This window comes from Meriones unguiculatus, chromosome 10 (assembly GCF_030254825.1).
Source record: "Meriones unguiculatus strain TT.TT164.6M chromosome 10, Bangor_MerUng_6.1, whole genome shotgun sequence".
NCBI lineage: Eukaryota > Metazoa > Chordata > Mammalia > Rodentia > Muridae > Meriones > Meriones unguiculatus.
The window spans coordinates 32,179,010-32,199,017 of NC_083358.1; the positions used below are offsets into that span (position 1 = coordinate 32,179,010).

At 49.8% G+C, this 20,008-nt stretch overlaps 1 protein-coding gene across 2 annotated transcripts; it reads left to right on the forward strand.

Annotated features, from left to right (window-relative positions):
- Positions 1 to 1,944: 1,944 nt before the first annotated feature.
- Positions 1,945 to 19,521, forward strand: Slc38a7 (solute carrier family 38 member 7). Of its 2 annotated transcripts, none has more exons than XM_021641582.2 (12): positions 1,945 to 2,023; positions 2,574 to 2,668; positions 7,356 to 7,747; positions 9,300 to 9,498; positions 9,683 to 9,827; positions 10,606 to 10,704; positions 11,345 to 11,402; positions 11,621 to 11,735; positions 13,446 to 13,593; positions 14,009 to 14,208; positions 15,267 to 15,321; positions 17,803 to 19,521. In XM_021641582.2, the coding sequence occupies exons 3-12, from the start codon at positions 7,478 to 7,480 to the stop codon at positions 17,903 to 17,905; spliced, it is 1,392 nt and encodes a 463-aa protein (XP_021497257.1). In that variant the 5' UTR covers positions 1,945 to 2,023; positions 2,574 to 2,668; positions 7,356 to 7,477; the 3' UTR covers positions 17,906 to 19,521. The 2 variants fall into 2 exon arrangements, with proteins under 2 accessions (XP_021497257.1, XP_021497258.1); XM_021641583.2 differs by having other exon boundaries at positions 1,955 to 2,009.
- The last annotated feature ends 487 nt before the right edge of the window (positions 19,522 to 20,008 follow it).

Genomic DNA, 20,008 nt, shown 5'->3' on the forward strand with positions numbered 1-20,008 from the left:
GGAAATCAGAAAATGAAAAGTTTAGGAACTCGGCACAGGAACCTCAGAGGTAAGCCTCACCAATAGAATAACAGACTACTTCCTGTTGTTTAGGGGCATTGGGTTCCTAGGGGCAAGTCCAATCATTTTCCTCAGAATACCCAGCAATCCAGAAATCCAGCACACTAGCATAGTAAATGCGGCAGTTGGAATCAGCAGAAGCAGGGGACAGCAGATGGGGAGCAGCAGCCCCCACGGGCCTTCTCAGGGCTTGCTCTCCAATCATACTCTCTCCTCCAATAGAATACAAGAGAGGGAAGAAAGAATCGCAGGTGTTGAAGACGTGATAGAAGAAATGGATACTTCAGACAAGGACAGTGTTAAATCAAAAACAAAACAACAAAAGCCAGAAAACAAAAACTGGCACAAAACATCAGCAAATCGGGGGCACTATTCAAAGACCAAGTCTATGGATAATAGGAGTAGGGCAAGGAAATGGGACTCAGGTGTGATGGCTATTCTTGGCTGTCATGTTGACTACATGCGGAATGAACTACAGTCCAGAAATGGTGGGCACACCTCAGAGTCTTGCTTGGCTTGAAGTGGGTAAATCCACTTCTAGGACTGGAGAGATGGCGCAGCGGTTAAGAGCGCAGTCTGCTCTTCTGGAAGTCCTGAGTTCAATTCCCAGCACCAAACAGGAGAGCTGACGCTTTGTTAACTCAGTTTCTAGGGATCTGATGCCCTCTTCTGGCCTCCAGGGGTAAGGGGACACTTACATCAGCCTTGCATGCACAGCACAGATACACACACACACACACGCACACACACACACACACATACCTTAAAATAAATAAATCTAAATATAATAATGAAGATATTCTAGTTGTGTGATACTATTCTAAACTTCTGTGAAATATATTTATTGAGGCAAACTGGCACGCAGGATCTCTTTATACTGTTTCTTACTGCTGCACTTGTCTCTGGTGATATCAGTAATATCAGTAATATTGCTTCTCTTTTCCTCGTGGGGTTGTTTTGCATTGTTTCCTGAGATGGGATTTTGTTGTGTAGGTCAGGCCAGCTTCAAACTCACATCTCTCCTGCCTCAGCCTTTTGAATGCTGGGTTTACAGCATGTGTCCCACAGCCAACTTAACATTTTTTGTAGTTTTTAAATGAGACTTTGGGCCATTGAGAGGCTAAGAGTGTCAGGCCCTTGTCACCACCCTGACGACATGAGTTCGACCCCCAGAACCTGCAGGATGAAAAGAGGGAATCAAGTCATAAAGTGGTTCTATGAACTCCACATGTGTACTGTGGAAAGCACAGACACTCACACACATAAGTAAATGTAAAAGAAAATAATTCAATTAAACTAGATTGCAGATAGAGCTGAAAGGTAGATAGTTCTTGCCTAGAGCCAAGGTTCAAGCTCAAGTACCACAAATAAAGAGGCAGAGACTGACTTCACTTCACTTATAAATGGCATACAGCCCAAGTACAGAAGCCAAGACTCTGGGCATTCACCCTTTCTTTCAATAAATTGAGGGCCTGCAATGCCACAAACACTTCAGAAATCTAGCCCTGAGGTTGTAGCCAGGGATTAATGAATGCTCAACTGGCCCTCTCTCTTGTTCAATGGTCCCGCACACTCTTCAGTCAAAGAAACTCTGGGGTCATTTGCTGTGGGAATGAATGCGGTAACAAAGATAATGAGGCCAAATAGCTTTGGCCCACTGCCCCTGAGGACAAAGATGCCAAACCTCTTAACGCTCTTTCCAGGAGGAAGGAACAGTGTTTGGTTTGGCCAAGGGACCAAGCCTAAAAATAACTGGATAAACGGGTTGGCAGAGAGCCGAGCTGGCTCAGAACTATGTTGTAGGGTTGAGAAGCTTGTGTGGTCCAAGTTTGACAGCGGCTAGTTTTAAACTACAATTCCCAGAGTGTCCTGCGGCTCGTGCCAGCAGGAGGGTCATGTGACTCCAGCTCACGTGTTTCTGGAGTCGGCTCCGGGAAGACGCTTAGGAGGTTTGTGTAATGAGGTACGGGCGGTGCTAGGTGGGGTTTTAGGGTTCCTGGGTCCTTGGAATTCCCCATCACTGCTGAGACCAGGTCCCTGCAAGGTTTCAGAGCCATCTTCCCTGTTGCTCTCTGTAGCACCGGTCCAGCCACGCCTAGCCTTGCGGCTTTCCACTCGGTCCTAGGCCGGGATCGAGTAAGCACCCGAGATAGACACACAACCCAACGATCTTACGCCAGGCTTGGTGCCCACCGTCAGCCCGCTCTGGCCGGGTGCTCCCTGCCCTACCTCCCAGTACAGCCCAAACCTGGTGTTTCAGTGCTGGCCCCAGGCTGGCCTGGGAAGCGTGTGAGATTTCTTCCATCTCCGATCTAAACATATGTGCATCTTGCTGTCCCCGCCAACTGCTCCCAGTGACCTTAATGCAGTCTCTTTCCTCCAAGGGCATTAACTTTCTCTGATCTGTCACTCCGCTCCGTCCTATGGGTTATTCAGAATACTCAGGGTAACCTCCCACCCGAACCCCCGTAGACAGTCGGAAAAGGCTAAACTCTTCTCTCTACTGACTGCAGATTTTAGGTGAAGAACTTGAGCCCCAAAAGGGGTGTGACGAGATTCGGATCCCATACCTTTAGGCAGAGGAAACAGCCCTTTTCTAGGAAAGCAGGTAAGTTTCAAGGAGTGGGGCTGAGCAGTTGGGTTAGGGGTTGGAGCTTGTAGACTAGTGAGAGTGGTCCAGGGTGTGAGATCAACCTGAGCTTTTGTGTGGTTGCAGGAGGGCCCTGGCATATGGCACAGGACGGGGGCAAAGGTGTCAAAGGGAAAGCTGCTTCCTAGAGAGACTGAGGGTCATGTGACCTTGATGGAGTGAGCAATAGGATGGATGGCCTTAGACCTCTCTGGAGCTATGCCTGGACCTGGGGACTCCCCAGACTGCTTTCCCTACTCAACACTGTTGAGATTTTGCTGAGTTGCTGGGCGGGGGATTGCACAAGAGGAAAAAGCCTGTGGCTAGACTGGTGTTCCTGGCTGTGGCCTCAGCAGGGGTTTGTGCACTGGGACTGTGTGGGTCCCTTAGTTCCTTGATGGCAGATGTCCCAGAGCACCTGCAGTTTTCCTTTTTGGATTAATGTCCCCAACTTTGCCCATCGTCAGAAGGTACACCTGGGAAGCACCCCCAGGAGCCTATTCTAGACACACACACATGCACACACACAGACACACATGCACATGCACATGCACTGTGGGCCGACCTTATCAAAAGGGATGACTTGGGATGGGATGGACAGTGGTTACGGATTAATCATTGCCTTTTCGGGGAGGAAATGGGATTTTTAATGACAAAAAAATGAGAATATGAATGAATGAACATGCCCTGGTTCCTGTGTGGAGGTCAGAGAAGAACCTGCAGGTGTCCATTCTTTCTTTCCACTATGTGGGTCCGAGGGTTCAAACCGAAGCATTAATCACAAGCACTGTTACCCATTCAGCCTTCTTACCAGCCCCACAGAGGGGGTTGTTAGGGATTGTCTCCCGAGCCTGGTTCTGGGAAGCACAGTGTACCACCCCCAGCCTGGCGATGCTTGTTAGTATCAGCATACTCTTCGAGAACTTACAGCAGCTTAGAGGGCTAAAGTGATTTACTCAAGGTGTGCAGTTAAGAAGTGGAGATGTTACCCTTCTGCCCTCTGAGTCTAAGATGAGAACACAGCTCCCATCTCAAATGTGGTGGGTTTTTTTGGGGGAGGGGGTGGTTTGAGACAAGGTTTTTCTGTCCTGGACTCAATTTGTAGACCAGACTAGCCTTGAATTCACAGAGCTCTGCCTTCCTCTGCCTCCCCGAGTGCTGGGATTAAAGGTGTACACCACCACATCTGGCCTCAGGTGCGTTTTATTTAGTTTTGGTTTTTGAGACAGGGTTATACTATACACACACACACACATATATGTATGTATGTATATAGCCCACTACTAGCTATGTAATCTAGACTAACCTTAAACTCACAACAATTCTCCTGCCTCAGCCTCCCAAGAACTGAGATTACAGGCATGAGCCACAGAGCTCTCCTTGGGGCAGCTTTTGGTGTGAGCTTAGATTTGGCTCTCTAGGAAACATTATTCTGCTAGGCGGTGGTGGCACATGTCTTTAATCCCAGCAGAGGCAGAGGATCTATGAGTTCGAGGCCAGCCTGGTCTCAAACAGAGTGAGTGAGTTCCAGGACAGCCAAAGCTACACAGAGAAACCCTGTCTCAAAAAACCACAGATAGATAGATAGATAGATAGATAGATAGATAGATAGATAGATAGGTGAAACATTCCTCTTGGAGGCTCAGATTCTGCACTGAGGTGCAAGAACACTGGGGTTGGTTTTCAGAGCTGGGCTCCTGAAAACACTTCAAAACTTGGAGGAGAGTGAACCTCCTTGGTCTTTTCTCAATGAAAGACCAAGGCTAAAGAAAAGCCTGCAGTTGTGTGAACCCTGAGAGTGAGAGCAGTCTGGTAACAAGCCTGCTATCTGAGTTCGGCAGGCCCAGGAAGAAAGCAGAGGCAAACATGAGAATGTTTGCCACATAAGAATGTTCTAGGAATGTTATTTGGTCTTTGTTCATTCATTCAGTGTGTGTGTGTGTATAGGTAGGTAGGTAGGTCAGAGGAAACCTGTGGGAGTTGATTCTCTCCTTCCACCATGTCCCAAGAGTCAAACTCAGGTCATCAGACTTGGCAACAGCATCTTTACCTGCTAAGCCATCTCAGCCAGCCTGGTTCTGAATCCCAGCCACTGGTGACTGCTGCATGACCGAGGATGCCCAAGGCCTAGGCTTCGGTATCTAGGGATAGTGGCAGTGCTGTCTACTCAGTTGTGGCTCGTGGTAACAATAAACAGCACATGTCTGTCCTCAGAGCCTTGTCTTGGGGAAGCAAGCCTAGAGCCCACACTGGGCCTAGCACACAGATGATGGAAGGAAATGGGTGGGTCTGAGTGTACCAGGCCCTGTGATGGCTGCAAGGGCTCAGTGAGTGGCTGAGGAAATGGGGAAGTGATGGGACTTGCAGGTGGCCAACAAAGGGGCAGGGCACATTCCAAACACACACTAAGAATAATTTTCCAGGACTAGAGAAATGGCTGAGAGGCTAAGAGCACTGACTCGTCTTGCAGAGGTCACAACCATCTATAATGAGATCTGGCACCCTCTTCTAGCGTGCAGGCACACATGCAGGCCGAATATTGTATAAATTATAAATAAAATCTAAAGGAGAGAGAGAGAATTATTTTCCTATCCATGCTAAAGCATGCCTTTAATCCCAGGACTCGAGGAGGCAGAGACAAGTAGATCTCTGTGAATTCGAGGCTACCCTGGTTTTACAAAGTGAGTCCAGGACAGCCAAGGCTACATAGAGAAACCCTTTCTCGGGGGAAATTTTTTTTTTCCTGGGCCAGTGAGATAGTTCAGTAAAAGTATCATCTGCTAAGCTGCATAACCTGAGTCGTGCCCTAACTCCACAGTGTGAAAGGGGATGATTGATTCCCAAAAGTTGTCTTTTGACTTCCACACAGGAGTACACACATACATAAAAGAAAGAAATGAAATGTAATTTAAGGGGCTAGAGAGATGGCTCAGAGGTTAAGAGCACTGGCTGCTCTTCCAGAGGTCCTGAGTTCAATTCCCAGCAACCACATGATGGCTCGCAACCATCTATAATGATTATACCTAATAAATAAACAAATCTTTTAAAAAATTATTAAAAAAAGAAATGTAATTATAAAAATTATTTTCCTGCTGGGTGTGGTGGCACACTCCTTTAATCTCAGCACTCAAGGAAAGGCAGAGGAGCCTCTGTTACTTCAAGGACAGCCAGGACTACATAAAGAAAACTTGTCTTAGTTAAAAAAAAAAAAAAAATCCCAGAAGCAGAAAGACACACACAGTATATACTCACTCATATAGACATATAATATAGGATAAACCTACTACAATATGTACACCTAAAAAACTAATCTAGAGGGAGGTCTCTGGCTAAAATGCTCAATCCCCATTTAGAAAGGCAGAGGATGGACATCAGAAGAAAACAGGAAACAAGTTAGGAGCCTCCCACAGAGGGCTGCTGAAAGGCTCTGCCCTGCAGACTATCAAAGCAGATGTTGAGACTTATGGCCAAACTTTGGGCAGAATGCAGGGAATCTTATGAAAGAAATGGGAAATAGTAAGACCTGAAGAGGACAGAAGCTCCACAAGGAGAGCAACAGAACCAAAAAATTTGAACACGGGTCTTTCCTGAGACTCATACTCCAACCAAGTACCATGCATGGAGATAACCTAGAACCCCTGCACAGATGTAGCCCATGGCAGGTCAGTGTCCAAGTGGGTTCCATAGTAATGGGAACAGGGACTGTCTCTGACATGAACTGATTGGCCTGCTCTTTGATCACCTCCCCCTGAGGGGGGAGCAGCCTTACCAGGCCACAGAGGAAGACAATGCAGCCACTCCTGATGAGACCTAATTGACTAGGATCAGAAGGAAGAAAAAGAAACCCTCCCCTACCAGTGGACTTGGGGAAGGGAGTGTGTAAAGAAGGGGAAGGAAGGAAGGAAGGGATTGGGAGGGGAGGAGGGAGGGAACTAGAGGGGGGATACAAAGTGAATAAAGTATAATTAAAAATAAAATATAAAAAAAAGAAAAAATTCTACACACACACACACACACACAAAATACTGTTGTGGCAGGAATTGCCATGTGGGAAAAGAGAGTTAACCTGAAGTTTGCAAGGCCTTGAAAGCCACGGGGTTTTTCGTCTGGGTTGCTGGGAATCCTGGTGGGCTGAAATGCATTGGTAGCAGCTCCCATGGGGGCAGATCACCTGGAAGCGTTCCAGCTTGCTCAAGAACCATCCTGCCTCAGTGCTTTGATTTCTCTTTACCTTGTGATCACAGACTGCCACAAGACCAGACTGACAGGCCTGTGCCCTGTGGCCTCTCTGGGTACTGACGTTGTAGTATTCCTCTCTTTATCCTCTTAGCAGTCCTGCGCATTGGCAGACAAGTGCGCTATCACTGAGCCGTTGCCCCAGGTTCCCCCTCTTTTATGTTTGGCTCTTATTTACCTTTCTGGCCTATAACAGTGAAACAAGTCAGATGTGCAGCTGACGTGTTTGTGTCCGCCACCCACACTGTGACCTCAGTGCAGTGTTTTGAACAGAGCAGCTTTGCATCTTAGCCACAAGGAGCTTCTGCTGCACAGTGATTGGTGCTTATATGGGCCCTAGCCATGTGATCTTGGTGAAGTCCCTTCACGTTTTTGTGCCCCACATTCACTGTTTCAGGCTAAACGTAATACCTGCCTTTGTCTTACCTAGGTTGACAGGAGGACCCCCAGACTAGTAACCCTGAAGGGGCAGGTGTTCTCTCCGCTACGCCAGGAATGTGGTCCTGAGGCAGAACCCAGCCACAGCTTTCGCAAGAAAAGTGGTCCTGGGCCATGGCCCAAGCCAGCATCAACAGCGACTACAGCGAGTGGGGCTCCAGCACGGATGCTGGCGAGCGGGCCCGTTTGCTACAGAGTCCCTGTGTGGACGTGGTGCCCAAGAGTGACGGGGAGGCATCTGCCGGAGGTCCAGACAGCGGCACCACCTCAACGCTTGGAGCCGTCTTCATCGTCGTCAATGCCTGCCTGGGCGCAGGGCTGCTCAACTTCCCAGCAGCCTTCAGCACTGCTGGGGGTGTGGCAGCTGGCATCGCCCTGCAGATGGTGAGTTGCCTGGCAGCGGAGGTCGGCAGCACCCATGGGCTCTGTGGTTTGCAGAGAAGGTTTGGAATCGGAAATGAGTGTCATTTTCTTTTTAAAGATGTAATTTATTTATTATTTATATGGTATTCTGTCTGCCTGTGCACCTGCAGGCCAGAAGTGGGAACCAGATCTCATTACAGATGGTTATGAGCCACCCTGGGAATTGAACTCAGGACCTCTGGAAGAGCAGGCAGTGCTCTTAACCCCTGAGCCATCTCTTCAGCCCCCATAGGCAGTCATTCTTCCCTCCTTTATAAGTGATAGACATTACCAATCAATTCCAGAAGTTTTCTCTTAAAGCTTCCATTCAAAACCAGCACAGGAGTATAAAAAGAGAAGAGAGTAGAAGACGGAGTGAGAATGAAGTCTAACTCAGGCGTCAGAACTCATCATGCTAAGACCAGTTAAGACTCTGAAAATCTTCCCAACAAGCAGAGAGGCTTGAACATTATTTCCATGTCTAAGGGTTCTGGCTTTTGAGACAGGCTTATGTAGCCCAGGCTGACCTTGAATTTTCTAGCCAAGGATGACCTTTAGCTTCAGATCTTCCTGCTTCTGCATCCTGAGTGCTCGGATTGTAGATAAGTGCCACCACATTTGGCTTTATGCAGTACCTGGGGGTCAAGCCCAGGACTTGATGCATGTTAGACAAGCACTCTACCGACAGAGCTACACCCCAACCCCTGCATGTTAAATACTCTATTATTTTTGTGGCTATGTTTAAATCATTTAAAAAGACCCTTATGTTTTAGAATATTGAAATGTTTACTGACAACATTTAAAAAAAGATGGTACTGTCTTCAAAATACAATGGAAAGGTAATAAAATGGGGGGAGGGGGAATCTGCCACAAGAGCTACTCTAGTGTTGATGCATGCCTGTACTCCCAGCACACAAGAAGTTGAGGCAGGAGGACCTTCATAAGTTCAAGGCCAGCTTGTACCACATAGTAAATTATAATCCAGCCTGGGCTATCAAGTGAGATTTTTATCTCAATAGACAAAAGAGCAAAAGATAAAAAGGAAAGAAAGAAAAGAAAGAAAAAAAAAATCATAAATTGTTTTTGAAGCTGTTTGGAATCTGCCCTATTCTCAGTTTGTTTGCATGTTTGAAATGTTGGTGAAACTCATCTTACTGTTTTTAACGATGAGTTTAACTGTTTGCCTGCATGCACCATCGGGTACCACATGCGCGCAGTGCCAGTGGAGGCCAAAAGAGTATGTCAGATCCCTGGAGAACTGGAGTTACAGGTGTTTTTGAGCTGCCGTGTGGATGCTGGGAATTGACCCCAGGTCCTCTGAAAGAGCAGCTAGTGCTCTTAACCACTGAGCCATCTCTCTAGCACCTGAAATTCATTTTAAAGAACATTTCAGCTTGGCAACCTCTAGTAATCTATTAAAATTGTTCTGCAAAAAAAGACCCATTTGCAAACCTGCTTTGGACATTGCCATAAGAAATACCAACAGTGAGCTCAGTATGCCTTTCCCACACCCTCCCATCTGTTCTGCCTGCAGGGCATGCTGGTCTTCATCATTAGTGGGCTTGTCATTCTGGCCTACTGCTCCCAGGCCAGCAATGAGAGGACCTACCAGGAGGTGGTCTGGGCCGTGTGTGGCAAGCTGACAGGCGTGCTGTGTGAGGTTACCATTGCAGTCTACACCTTCGGAACCTGCATCGCCTTTCTCATCATCATTGGGGACCAGCAGGACAAAAGTGAGGTTCCCCCCAGTGCCCTCCTCGTTTCTTTCCCCTTGGCCTTAGGGTCCTAGTGCTACACAGTAAGCCTTGCTCTCTCTGCAAATCCTACTTCTTAGACGGACGTCTCAGGGCCTGGTGAAGCAGGAAAGCCACATCCTGAGTGGCCTGGCATGACATTCCCTCCTTCTTCTCTGTGCAGTTATAGCTGTGATGGCAAAGGAGGCCGAAGGGGCCAGCGGAAGCCCCTGGTACACAGACCGCAAGTTCACCATCAGCCTTACTGCCTTCCTCTTCATCCTGCCCCTATCCATCCCCAGGGAGATCGGCTTCCAGAAATATGCCAGGTTCGGAGGTCCCAACCCAGCCTGGGCCAGAAAAAGACTGTGATCAAAGGCAACTGGAGAGCCATTTCTGGTGGGGAGCCCCTCTCCTCCATGGCATCTTCCTGGGGAACAAGAATAGGCAAGCCAGGGCAGACCAGAGCTGACTGGATCGTAGGCCCAGGACTTCCATTTATATCAAGGAAGATAGTGGCCCTTTGCACCACTGAAAGGTTGTGATGGAAACGTCATTGTCAAAGAAGGGAAGGGTACGGGCAGATGCTGATCTGGGCATTGGCTTCTCTGGAAGCTGGGAGCTGGGATCTTGATGTTGTGAGCTTGGTGGGGTTTTCACTGGAGCTCAGAGAAAGGGAACAGACTGGCCCCCTAGCCCCATATCTGAAAAACTTATGGGGGTTGGGGCTGTTTCACACTTGGCCATCTGAGGGGTTTCTTTAAATGTTAGCACCCCAGTATCTGCACTCTCCCCTCTGCCCAGGAATCTCTCAGTTCTCAGAGACCAGGCAACAAGGCCAGCCGTGAGCCCTTGCCACAGCTGGGCTGCTCAGGCTGTGCTTTGGAGCCCACTTCCTGGAGGTGGTCTCTGAGCCAGCACATGTCCCCATGACTGAAATGCTGACAAGCTCCCCATGGCAGATGTCTTTGAAGCTTATTTCTCCTGAATCATTATTTGTTGTGATTCAGTCCCTAGAGCAAGGGTGGGCACTTGTAGAGATGGGGAGTTAGTTGGACAAGGGGACCAGGACTGGAGACTAGGAAGTCAGTCTCTCCTTCTTGGCAGCTTCCTGAGCGTTGTGGGCACCTGGTACGTCACTGCCATTATAATCATCAAATACATCTGGCCAGATAAAGAGATGCGCCCAGCGGACATCTTGACCGGGTAGGTGAGGGTCCCTGGGAAATACATGGGGTAGAAGCTGCTACCCAGGCCCGGCATCTAAGGATCACACAGGTGCCCTTCCTGAGGCTCAGTAGCCCATTGACGCTGACTCACAGGTGAAAGACCCTGTGCTTTTTTTTTTTTTTAACCTAGAAGAACAAATAATAGTCTGGGGAAGGAGGAGACTCTGCCACCAACATCGAGCAGGTACCATGGTGCTCTGCAGGGTCCCAACTTAGGGAGACAACCAGGAGGAAAATGGCATATTTTCCCAATTACTCTTAAGCTGGGCTTAAACTCACTACGTAGCCTGGCCTTGAACTCCTGATCCTCCTGCCTCCACCATTCCAAGCGCTGGAATCCCAGATAACACACCACCATGCCCAGCTTTCCAGTCTCCCTTTTATTTCTTTATCTTTAAAGAAACAACTCAGAAAAGCAAAGTCTCAGGAGACAGGAATTCTGGACTCTGGTCCTGGGATGGCCTTTTGGAGCCTGCGTCCTGAGTGTCCTCTGCCCATGTGTGTTCAATGTGTAGAATTCTGGTTGTTGGAGGTTGATGGATGAATGAAGAGTGAGGGCAGTGGGGACAGTTGGTGGCTCTGGGGGACTCACAGGTTCATGTTGTGTTTGCCCACAGACCAGCTTCCTGGATGGCTGTGTTCAATGCCATGCCCACCATCTGCTTCGGATTTCAGGTGCCAGCACCAGGGTCCCTGCTATCCCATTGGCTCACTCCCCCACGCTGGGAAGGACCCCAGATTGTAGACAGGATGGTGGGATTCCTGGGAGGACAGATGAACCAGGCACCCCTGGCTTACCCTTGTCCCTGGGACCTTTGTCCCCGTGGTACCTCCCTTTGACACCTGGGGGAGAGGCCGCTTCCCCGCTGTGACCGTACCCTTCACCTGGACAGTGCCACGTGAGCAGCGTACCCGTCTTCAACAGCATGCGGCAGCCCGAAGTAAAGACCTGGGGCGGAGTGGTGACAGCTGCCATGGTCATAGCTCTGGCTGTCTACATGGGCACAGGTGAGTGCTCCCCTCCAGAGGCCAGACTTGGAGTGCTCCCACGCCCTCTGCTCTCCAAGGTTTCTGGTTCAGCTTTCCTAGGCAAGCTCTGCGTTCTTAGCCCAGTGAACACCTCTGTGGGCATTGATTTGAGCTGGGCTGCCCAAGGCTGCCCCTCATCAATGGGGATGTTCCATCCGCTCTTTGGTGCTAAACTGATGCTGAGTGACTATCAGAACTCGTTCCATAGCCCGGCATGGTTGCACACGCCTGTAATCCCTGCACTCGGGGAAGCAGGGGCAGGTGGATCCCTGTGAGTTCGAGGCCAACCTGGTCTACAAAGTGAGTCCGGGACAGTGAAGGCTACATAAAGAAACCCTGTCTCGAAAAACAAAACAAAAAAGGAGGTGTCCCCATTGTGGGGTTGCCACAGGGACATGTGGAACTGCCCCTAGCCCTGGTGGGATTGACAGCCTTGGGGAAATAGTCATGTATAAGTAATAACAAAAAAGGAATTCCAGGCAGCGGCTGAAGTTATCGTGACACTGAAACCAGGCAGTGGGGAATGGGGTGGCATTCACAGAAGCCTCCTCTCTGAGGACGTGGCACCTGGAGAGGCCTGTGAAGGAAAGCCAGACTGGGACTGTGAAATGCTGGGTGAGGAGGAGCGCTCCAGAGAGAAGCTGCAAATGCAGAGCGTCTGGGAAATCGCTGGGGTGCAAGACATTGGTACCTATAAGGCTGGGCAGCCAAGGGGAAAGGCATGGATGCTGCCTAGGAGCTGAGGATGCATTCCTTCAGTGGGAAATAACCAGGCAAAGAAGTTCCTGGCTGCTGCACTGGGTAATTTAGATAACAAGTCAGAGATGAACTGGGAGTTAGCGCCCTCCTGTGGTAGGAGATGAGGACAGGAGCTGCTTCAGCCTCTGAAGCAACAGCAAGAAGCACAAGAAGCAAACAGGCCAAGTCCCTTTTGTCGTGGGTCCCATGTTCTCACTGGTGTTCAGAGAGGGTGACTGGGGAATAGACCAGGATGGTATCCAGGGTGGAGATGACTGGCTGGGCAGTCAGCTTTCTCCAAGGACGGGACATCTTGAACTTAGACCTGAGTGATGAGGTGTCAGGCAGCATGATGGTTTGGTTAGTATAGAATGGAATGGTTAGTGTAGAAGTTAGGAGTTGCAGAGCATGGTGGCACACACCTTTGATCCCAGCACTAGGGGGGGCAGAGGCAGGAGGATCGATGTGAGTTCAAGGCCAGCCTGGTCTACAAAGCAAGTCCAGGACAGCCCAGGCTACATAGAGAAGAAGGAGTTAGGAGACGAGTGCAGAAAAGCAGCAGTGTGTGGGCTGGTGGGCCCTAGCAAGGTGCATTCGAGGGGGCAGGGAGTGGGCAGTTACGCTTGCTTGACTCCATTTCTGAGGCTCAGTCCTCACCTCCCAAGCTGCCGCAATGTTCATTTGTTCTCTCTTTGTTTTTCTTGTTTGGTTTTTCAAGACAGGGTTTCTCTGTGTAGCCTTGACTGGCCTCAACTCCCTTTTTAGACCAGGCTGGCCTCCAGCTCACAGCAATCCGCCTGCCTCTGCCTCCCTGAGTGCTGGGATCACAGGCGTGCGCCACTGTACCCTTTTAGAATGGTGTTGCTTTAAGCAGGAGTAGACATTTCACCCTTTCCCCGCCCCGCCCCCCCCAGGATTGCCCTGACCTTGCCCCCTTGTCCTTGTCCGTAGGCATCTGTGGCTTCCTGACTTTCGGAGCTGCAGTGGATCCTGATGTGCTCCGGTCCTACCCCTCAGAGGACGTGGCTGTGGCCGTTGCCCGAGCGTTCATCATCCTGAGCGTGCTCACCTCCTACCCGATCTTGCACTTCTGTGGGCGGTGAGCCCCTTCCCTGCCCTGTCCAGAGCCCCCGGGGGCCAGCACGCTACACTGCCTGTTCTGTGGCAAGGAAAACTGGAGCCCACAGAAAAGAATCTGTGTCCAGAATGCCCTCCCCGATGCTCCATGCCAGGTCTATTGGTTCCAGAACATGCTGTGGGCCCTGTAAGGATCTCCGGTCCAAATCCTTCTCTGAGCTCTTATATAGACCCAGCCAGCCTTTTGGAGACCCCAAACGATTCCTTTTATAAAGGGAATAATGGCATCCACGTCCACATACACTTACTGCAGCCCATAGCAAGGACAGTGCTGGTCACAGATAAGGACCCAGGCTCAGGGGCCACACTCTGCCCAGTCAGGATCTCGCCCCCATGCGCTAGCCAAAGCATCCTGAGCCCCCTCCTCATGTGAGCAGGGCCGTGGTGGAAGGCCTGTGGCTGCGCTACAAGGGGGTGCCAGTGGAGGAGGACGTGGGGCGGGAGCGGCGGCGCCGAGTCCTGCAGACGCTGGCGTGGTTCCTGCTCACCCTGCTGCTCGCCCTCTTTATCCCCGACATCGGCAAGGTCATCTCGGTCATTGGAGGCCTGGCAGCCTGCTTCATCTTCATCTTCCCAGGTGCACACCCCAGTCGCCCCACCTCCACCCCACAGCAGGACCTCCCTCCTCAAAACCTGCTGGCAAGAGTAACGTGATGGCCAGTCTCTGTTGCTCGCCGACGTGGCTCAGCTACTCGCGGCCATGGCAGCATCGACTCCTGCAGAGAAGGTTATGGTCTCTGTTTTACTGATGAGATGTAAGGCTAGAGCAGCCGTTCTCAACCCCAGGGGTTGGGCCGCCCTTTCACAGAGGCTGCCTGTCAGATACCCTGCAGATCAGGTATTTACCCTGCGATTCATAACAGTAGCAAAATTGCAGTTATGAAGGAGCAATGAGAATAATTTTATGGCTTTAAGAACTGTATCAAAGGGTCACAACATTAGGAAGGTTGAGAACCACTGGGCTAGAGAACTCACACTTGCCCAGAGGCTAGCAAGCTCAACTATGCAGCTGTTGACAGCCAGTTTGAAGCCCAATGGGCCCACATCCAGGGTTTCTACTCTTACCTTTCATTCAAGTATGTGCAACCTTGACCCTCGAAATCTGGCTGGCTTATTCCTGTCCAGAGGGAAAGAAGCCCATTGGGGCACTTTGGCACTGAAATCATGAGACCCCAGTTCTAGAACATACGTAGGTCACCTATGGATCGCCAGAAGTCCGTGCTGTCTGCCTGGCTCTGTGTTCCACTGTACCCAGCTTGTTTCTGTCCAGGGGTTCCTCCTCAGATCCCTTCCCACTGGACATGGAGCAAGGGAGCCGTGCCTGCTCTGGAGTAGGCAAGATGGTGTGAGCCACCACTGAGTCACTGTTCAGTGTGTCCCCTCAGCTCAAGAGATCTAAATGGACCTAACACCCAGGGGGTGCTTGTTAGCTGCTGGGCTGTCTTGGGAGAGCAGAAGCTGGTGTCCAGCTCAGTGTGGGTGGTGGTGGAGGACATGGATTTCAGAATCAATAGTAAACAGACCCTTCTCCATCTCCACCACTGCCTCTTGGTGGGGTGGGGGGGGAGGCTGATGAGGGAGGGAGAGAACGAACCTCCACCTCCTCCAAACTCAGGGTTCCCTCTTTCCTTGTAGGGCTGTGCCTCATTCAAGCCAAACTGTCAGAGATGGAGGAGGTCAAACCTGCCAGGTAAAAAGCAGAGCCAGCCCAGCAGCCTTTCAGGGACGTGGGGAGGGGACCTTAAAATAGGCAGGGGGTCAAGAGACCGGAACGCTTAAGACTGCAAGGCTTTCCAGACAGTGGCACACACTGCAACTTCCACACTTGGAGGCTAAGGTAAGGAGGCCCCAATGCTGTGCCAGTTTTGTTTTTGTTTTGTTTTTTGTTGTTGTTGTTGTTGTTGTTGTTTTCACAGAGGCAATTTAAGCTGGGCATGGTGTGTGGATGGTGTAATCCCAGCACTTGGGGCGGGGGGGGGGGGGCAGGGCAGAGGCAGGCAGATCAATGTGAGCTCCAGGCCAGCCTGGTCTGCAAAGCGAGTCCCGAACAGCCAAAGCTACACAGACAAAACCTGTCTCAAAAAGCCAAAAAAGAAAAGGGAAAAAAAAGGCAATTTAAAAGAAGAGTTTTCAGCTCACGGTTTGGGGGCATGATCCGTCATGGTGTGTGAGGGCTTTGGTCACACCCATAGTCAGGAAGCAGGTTGATGAGAGTGGTGCTCAGCTGGCCTTCTCCCTTTTCTCTTATTCAGTTTGGGACCTCAGCCCCTAGAACTGTATGGCCCCTGGTCAGGGTGGGTCTCCCTCAGTTAAACCTCCCTGGAAACACTCCTATAGACAAACTCTAGGCGAGTCCAAATCCAGTCAAGTTGACTGGGAATGAGAACCAAGCCAGCCAGAGCTACATAGTAAGACACCACCACCACCACCCATCTCAGGAAAGAGGAAGGGAACTGGGGGAACAACTCGGGACTTAAGAATTCTTGCTGTTCAATCTTAAAAGACCAGAGAATTCGGATTCCAGCAACCGTGTAACAAACCCCAGTCATCCCTCAAATGCCTGTAGCTCCAGCTCCAAAGGATCTGATGTCTTCTGGCCTCCACACACACACACACACACACACACACACACAAAGTTCTTGGTGCTTAGACATATAACTTACTAGCAAACCATGTGCTTGTCATGTGTGAAGCCCTGGGTTCAATTCCCTAGTATCAACTACCCAGATTTGGGGGTTTTAATGTATCGTTTTGCAATGGGGAACCTGAGGTAATTATAGCAGTTCATGCACTACAGAAAGGCTTTAGAAAAAAGTTGTAATCCCATGCCCCTAATTGGCATACCCCTAATCCCATTGCCTAGAAACCTGGGACAAGAATATTTCTAGAGTACAAAGCCAGCCTGGGCTACATGAGTTCAAGATAGCCTGGCTATAAAGTTAAACCTTGTCTCAAGCAAAACAGGCAGAGTGAGTGTCTTTTCTCACAGCCCACTCCCCACCTTACCCCTCTCTGTGGTCCCGCTGAGCTGTAACCTAAACTGATTCTGGACATGTATGTGTCTGAGTACAAAGAGCTATGCAGTGTACACAGCCTTAGGGGTTTGTGTGTGATTTTGTTGTTTGAGATAGGAAGATTGCCATGAGTTTAAAGCCAGCCTGGACTTAGCGTGATTCAAACATTTAACCCCACCAAAAGTCATCTGGTGCAAGAAAACCACATCAGTTCCATATATGTATGTTTCCCTGAATAATAGTTAGAGAAGAAGGTTTCATGCTTTAAAAAGAATTATCCCAGGGCGGGGAATGTAGTTGAGTGGGATAGCACTTGCCTACAGTGTGCAGGGCCCTGAGTTCAGTCCCTACCGTGACAGAAAGGGGAGAGAGGTGGGGAGACGGGAGAGGAAGGAGAGAGTGGGGAGAGGAAAGAAAAAGGAAAGGGAGAGAAAATTATTTTATTTCATGACAATACTTGTATTTCACTACTTGAGAGGCTGAAGACAGGAAGGTAATGAGTTCCAGGCCAGCCAAGATTATACAGTGAGACCTTGCCAAAAAAACACAAAATAAAACAAAACAAAACAAAGTTATCTATTATAAAATTTAAAAACAGACATATCAAAAAAACAGGCATATCTTAAGAAAATAAAAATTACCCTTCATTTCAACGCCAGTGATAACTCCCTGGCAGTTTTTTGTTTGTTTTTTTTTTAACACATGGTTGCTTCTTTTCTATTTATCTTTATTATTTTGAATCCCTCCTCCCTCTGTTTCTTCGTGTGTATGTGTGTACACACACAGTGGCCAGATGTCCAATTCCCCTAGAGCCAGAGTTGCAGATGGCTCTGAGCCGCCTGATGTGGCTCCCGTGACCATAACCACAGAACCATCTCTCCAGCTACCTGCCTTCTGTTTCTTTTGATGTGAAACAGATCTCATTCCCTGTGACCTGCTTTTCCCTGAGCAGCTTCCCAAGGAGACTTGCAGTCTACTGTGGTCATAGGTCTTGGTCTCCTTAACTGTGAACTAGAGTCACATACCTAGCTTTGTATGGGAAAGTGCTTAGGAAGCCTACAGAAGTGGGGAGACTGGTTATATTGCCTGTGAGAGAAACGAGTCTGCAGGGACATGAAAAAAATCACTGAAACCTCCTCTTGTCCTCTGCCTGACAGTTGGTGGGCACTGGTCAGTTATGGAGTCCTTCTGGTCACCCTGGGAGCCTTCATCTTCGGCCAGACCACAGCCAATGCCATCTTTGTGGACCTCTTGGCATGAACACTGCCTCCCTGAAAACACGTGACCAAGAGCCATCCCTTGCATCTGTGGAGCTACCCCAAGCCCTACACCCTGTTCCAACTGGCAAGACGACATCTGGACACCTTTTTCCGGGGATCGTCATGAATGAGACAATCGGCCGCGAGTCTGCGGATATCTCCTGCCCAGCCGCCTTCCTGCTCCCCAGCTCTGGCATTGTCTCAGGTGGTGGCAGGAGGTCCCACATCACAGGAGTGCCCCCTTCACCCAGCTCTCAGTTTCAAGCCTTTGGGACCTGTGAGTGGAGAGGGTCAGTGAGTCTTAGAAGAGAGAGCCCATTTCACTTCTCTCTGGGAAAAGAACAAAAATATCTATGCCCAGGGCTGGCACCCTCCGAGCATGTCAGGGCTGTGCCCAGCACCGTGGGGTTTTGTGCCTGCCCATGTCTCTCAGAAGCCAATGATGGCTTTTCCTGGGACTTGGCCACTTCCAAAGGAGACACTGACATCATATAAATACCCATTCCATTCCTCTCTGGGTACCCTGTGAGTCTCTGTTAACTTCCCAAGTCTTTAGGGTCCCTACCCTGACTTTGTCCAAACCTAATGGTCCAGGTTGGGTATCCTTTCCCAGTGTCCCCAGACATCCCCAAATCTAATGTTTACAAATGGTGCTGGCCTGGCTCCGGAGCTAGGGCCTGCCACACCACGGTGCTGTGAGCACTCCTCCGTTAGCTTTTGCCTGGGTAGAGGGTGTGTCTGTCTTCTCAGATGTTCAGGGTGGGTCATGAAAGAGGCTTGGGACCTTTTATACCTTCCTTCCAGGCTGGGCCGCCCAAGTTTGAGTGAAGCTCCAGCACCATTGCTTTACTCCTCCAAGCCTGTCTTCTCTCTTCCCCAGCTAAACCTAGCCCGAGGGTGCAGAAGGAAGTTAGGCTGGGGACCCTGGACATTTCCCTTTCTGTGTCCATCTTGGCTGCTCTCTCCATTTCCACCCATCCCTCACCCCCTACCCTACGTCTTCTCTTTCTTTCGTGGATGGGTCTTGTTATTTGGCAGGGGAAGGGATGGCACTAGACCCTGTCACATCAGTTTGCCCAGCTCCACACAGCTGGCCTCAGCACCTGGGAATTCCATTGAGTCATACATATCCACCCCAGGGGATGTCAGGCTGGTCACTTTCTACTTTGACCACCCTAGCCTCTCACCTACCCCTGTACACTTCTGTAAGTCCGAGGTCCAGAACTGGTCTTTCTCCACATAATTTTCTTCATCTTTTCTACCTAAAACACCTATTCTAGAAATGAGAGGGTCCCTCCCCAACAGACCCCCAACTCAGGTCAGTCCAGTTGAAGAGGCAGAGGCTCAGCATCCAGACTTGCTGGATTGCTCTTTCTCCATCCATCCCTGTTATCCATTCTCTCTGGTCCCATTCTGCTGGTTTCCCTCAGCCTCCAAGTGCTGCCTTTCATGGGTGTCCAGAAAACGCTGGGACAGTTAGCTGGGACCCAGCTTCGGCTTGACCTCAGGACCGCCTCCCCTCCCTCTCCCTCGCTTCCTATCCAGTTTTTTGTTGCCTCTTTTCTACTCAAGCACACTTGAAGTGAGGATGGTTAATAAAGAGACTTACACTGCTAACCTGCATCTCCTTTATCTTGTGCTTGGGACAGAGTCTAGGCCCATAAACAGCAGGAAAGGGGCCCAGGGTGGGACATGGAGATGACACTTAACTATCCAAAACAAGGCACTGTAGAGGAGTTTTAATTCAGAACATGGCTGCTCTGGCAAGAGATCCAAGCCAGGCAGTAGTGTCGCACACCTGTAATGCCAGCACTCGGGAAGCTGAGGCAGGCTCTGTGAGTTCAAGGCCAGCCTGGTCTACAAAGTTCCAGGACAAGAAACCCTGTCTTTTAAAAAAAGACAAAAAAGCGGTAAGAGATTACATCCAAAAACTTTCTAGGTCTGTGTGATCCAGCTGGAAAGCAAACAGGCCTTTATTCCAGGAGACAGAGGCAACCAGATCTAAGTTCAAGGCCAGCCTGCTATAGAATGAGTTTCGGGTAAAAAACAAGCAAACAAAAAACCTTAGATCCAGAAATGGTGGTACATGCCTTTAATCCCAAAT

Coding starts and splice junctions, on each gene's coding strand:
- Slc38a7 (XM_021641582.2), top strand. CDS start 7,478: ATGGCCCAAGCCAGCATCAACAGCGACTACAGCGAGTGGGGCTCCAGC. Junction 14,209..15,266: donor CTTCATCTTCATCTTCCCAG/GTGCACACCCCA, acceptor CTTTCCTTGTAG/GGCTGTGCCTCATTCAAGCC. Junction 15,322..17,802: donor GAGGAGGTCAAACCTGCCAG/GTAAAAAGCAGA, acceptor TCTGCCTGACAG/TTGGTGGGCACTGGTCAGTT.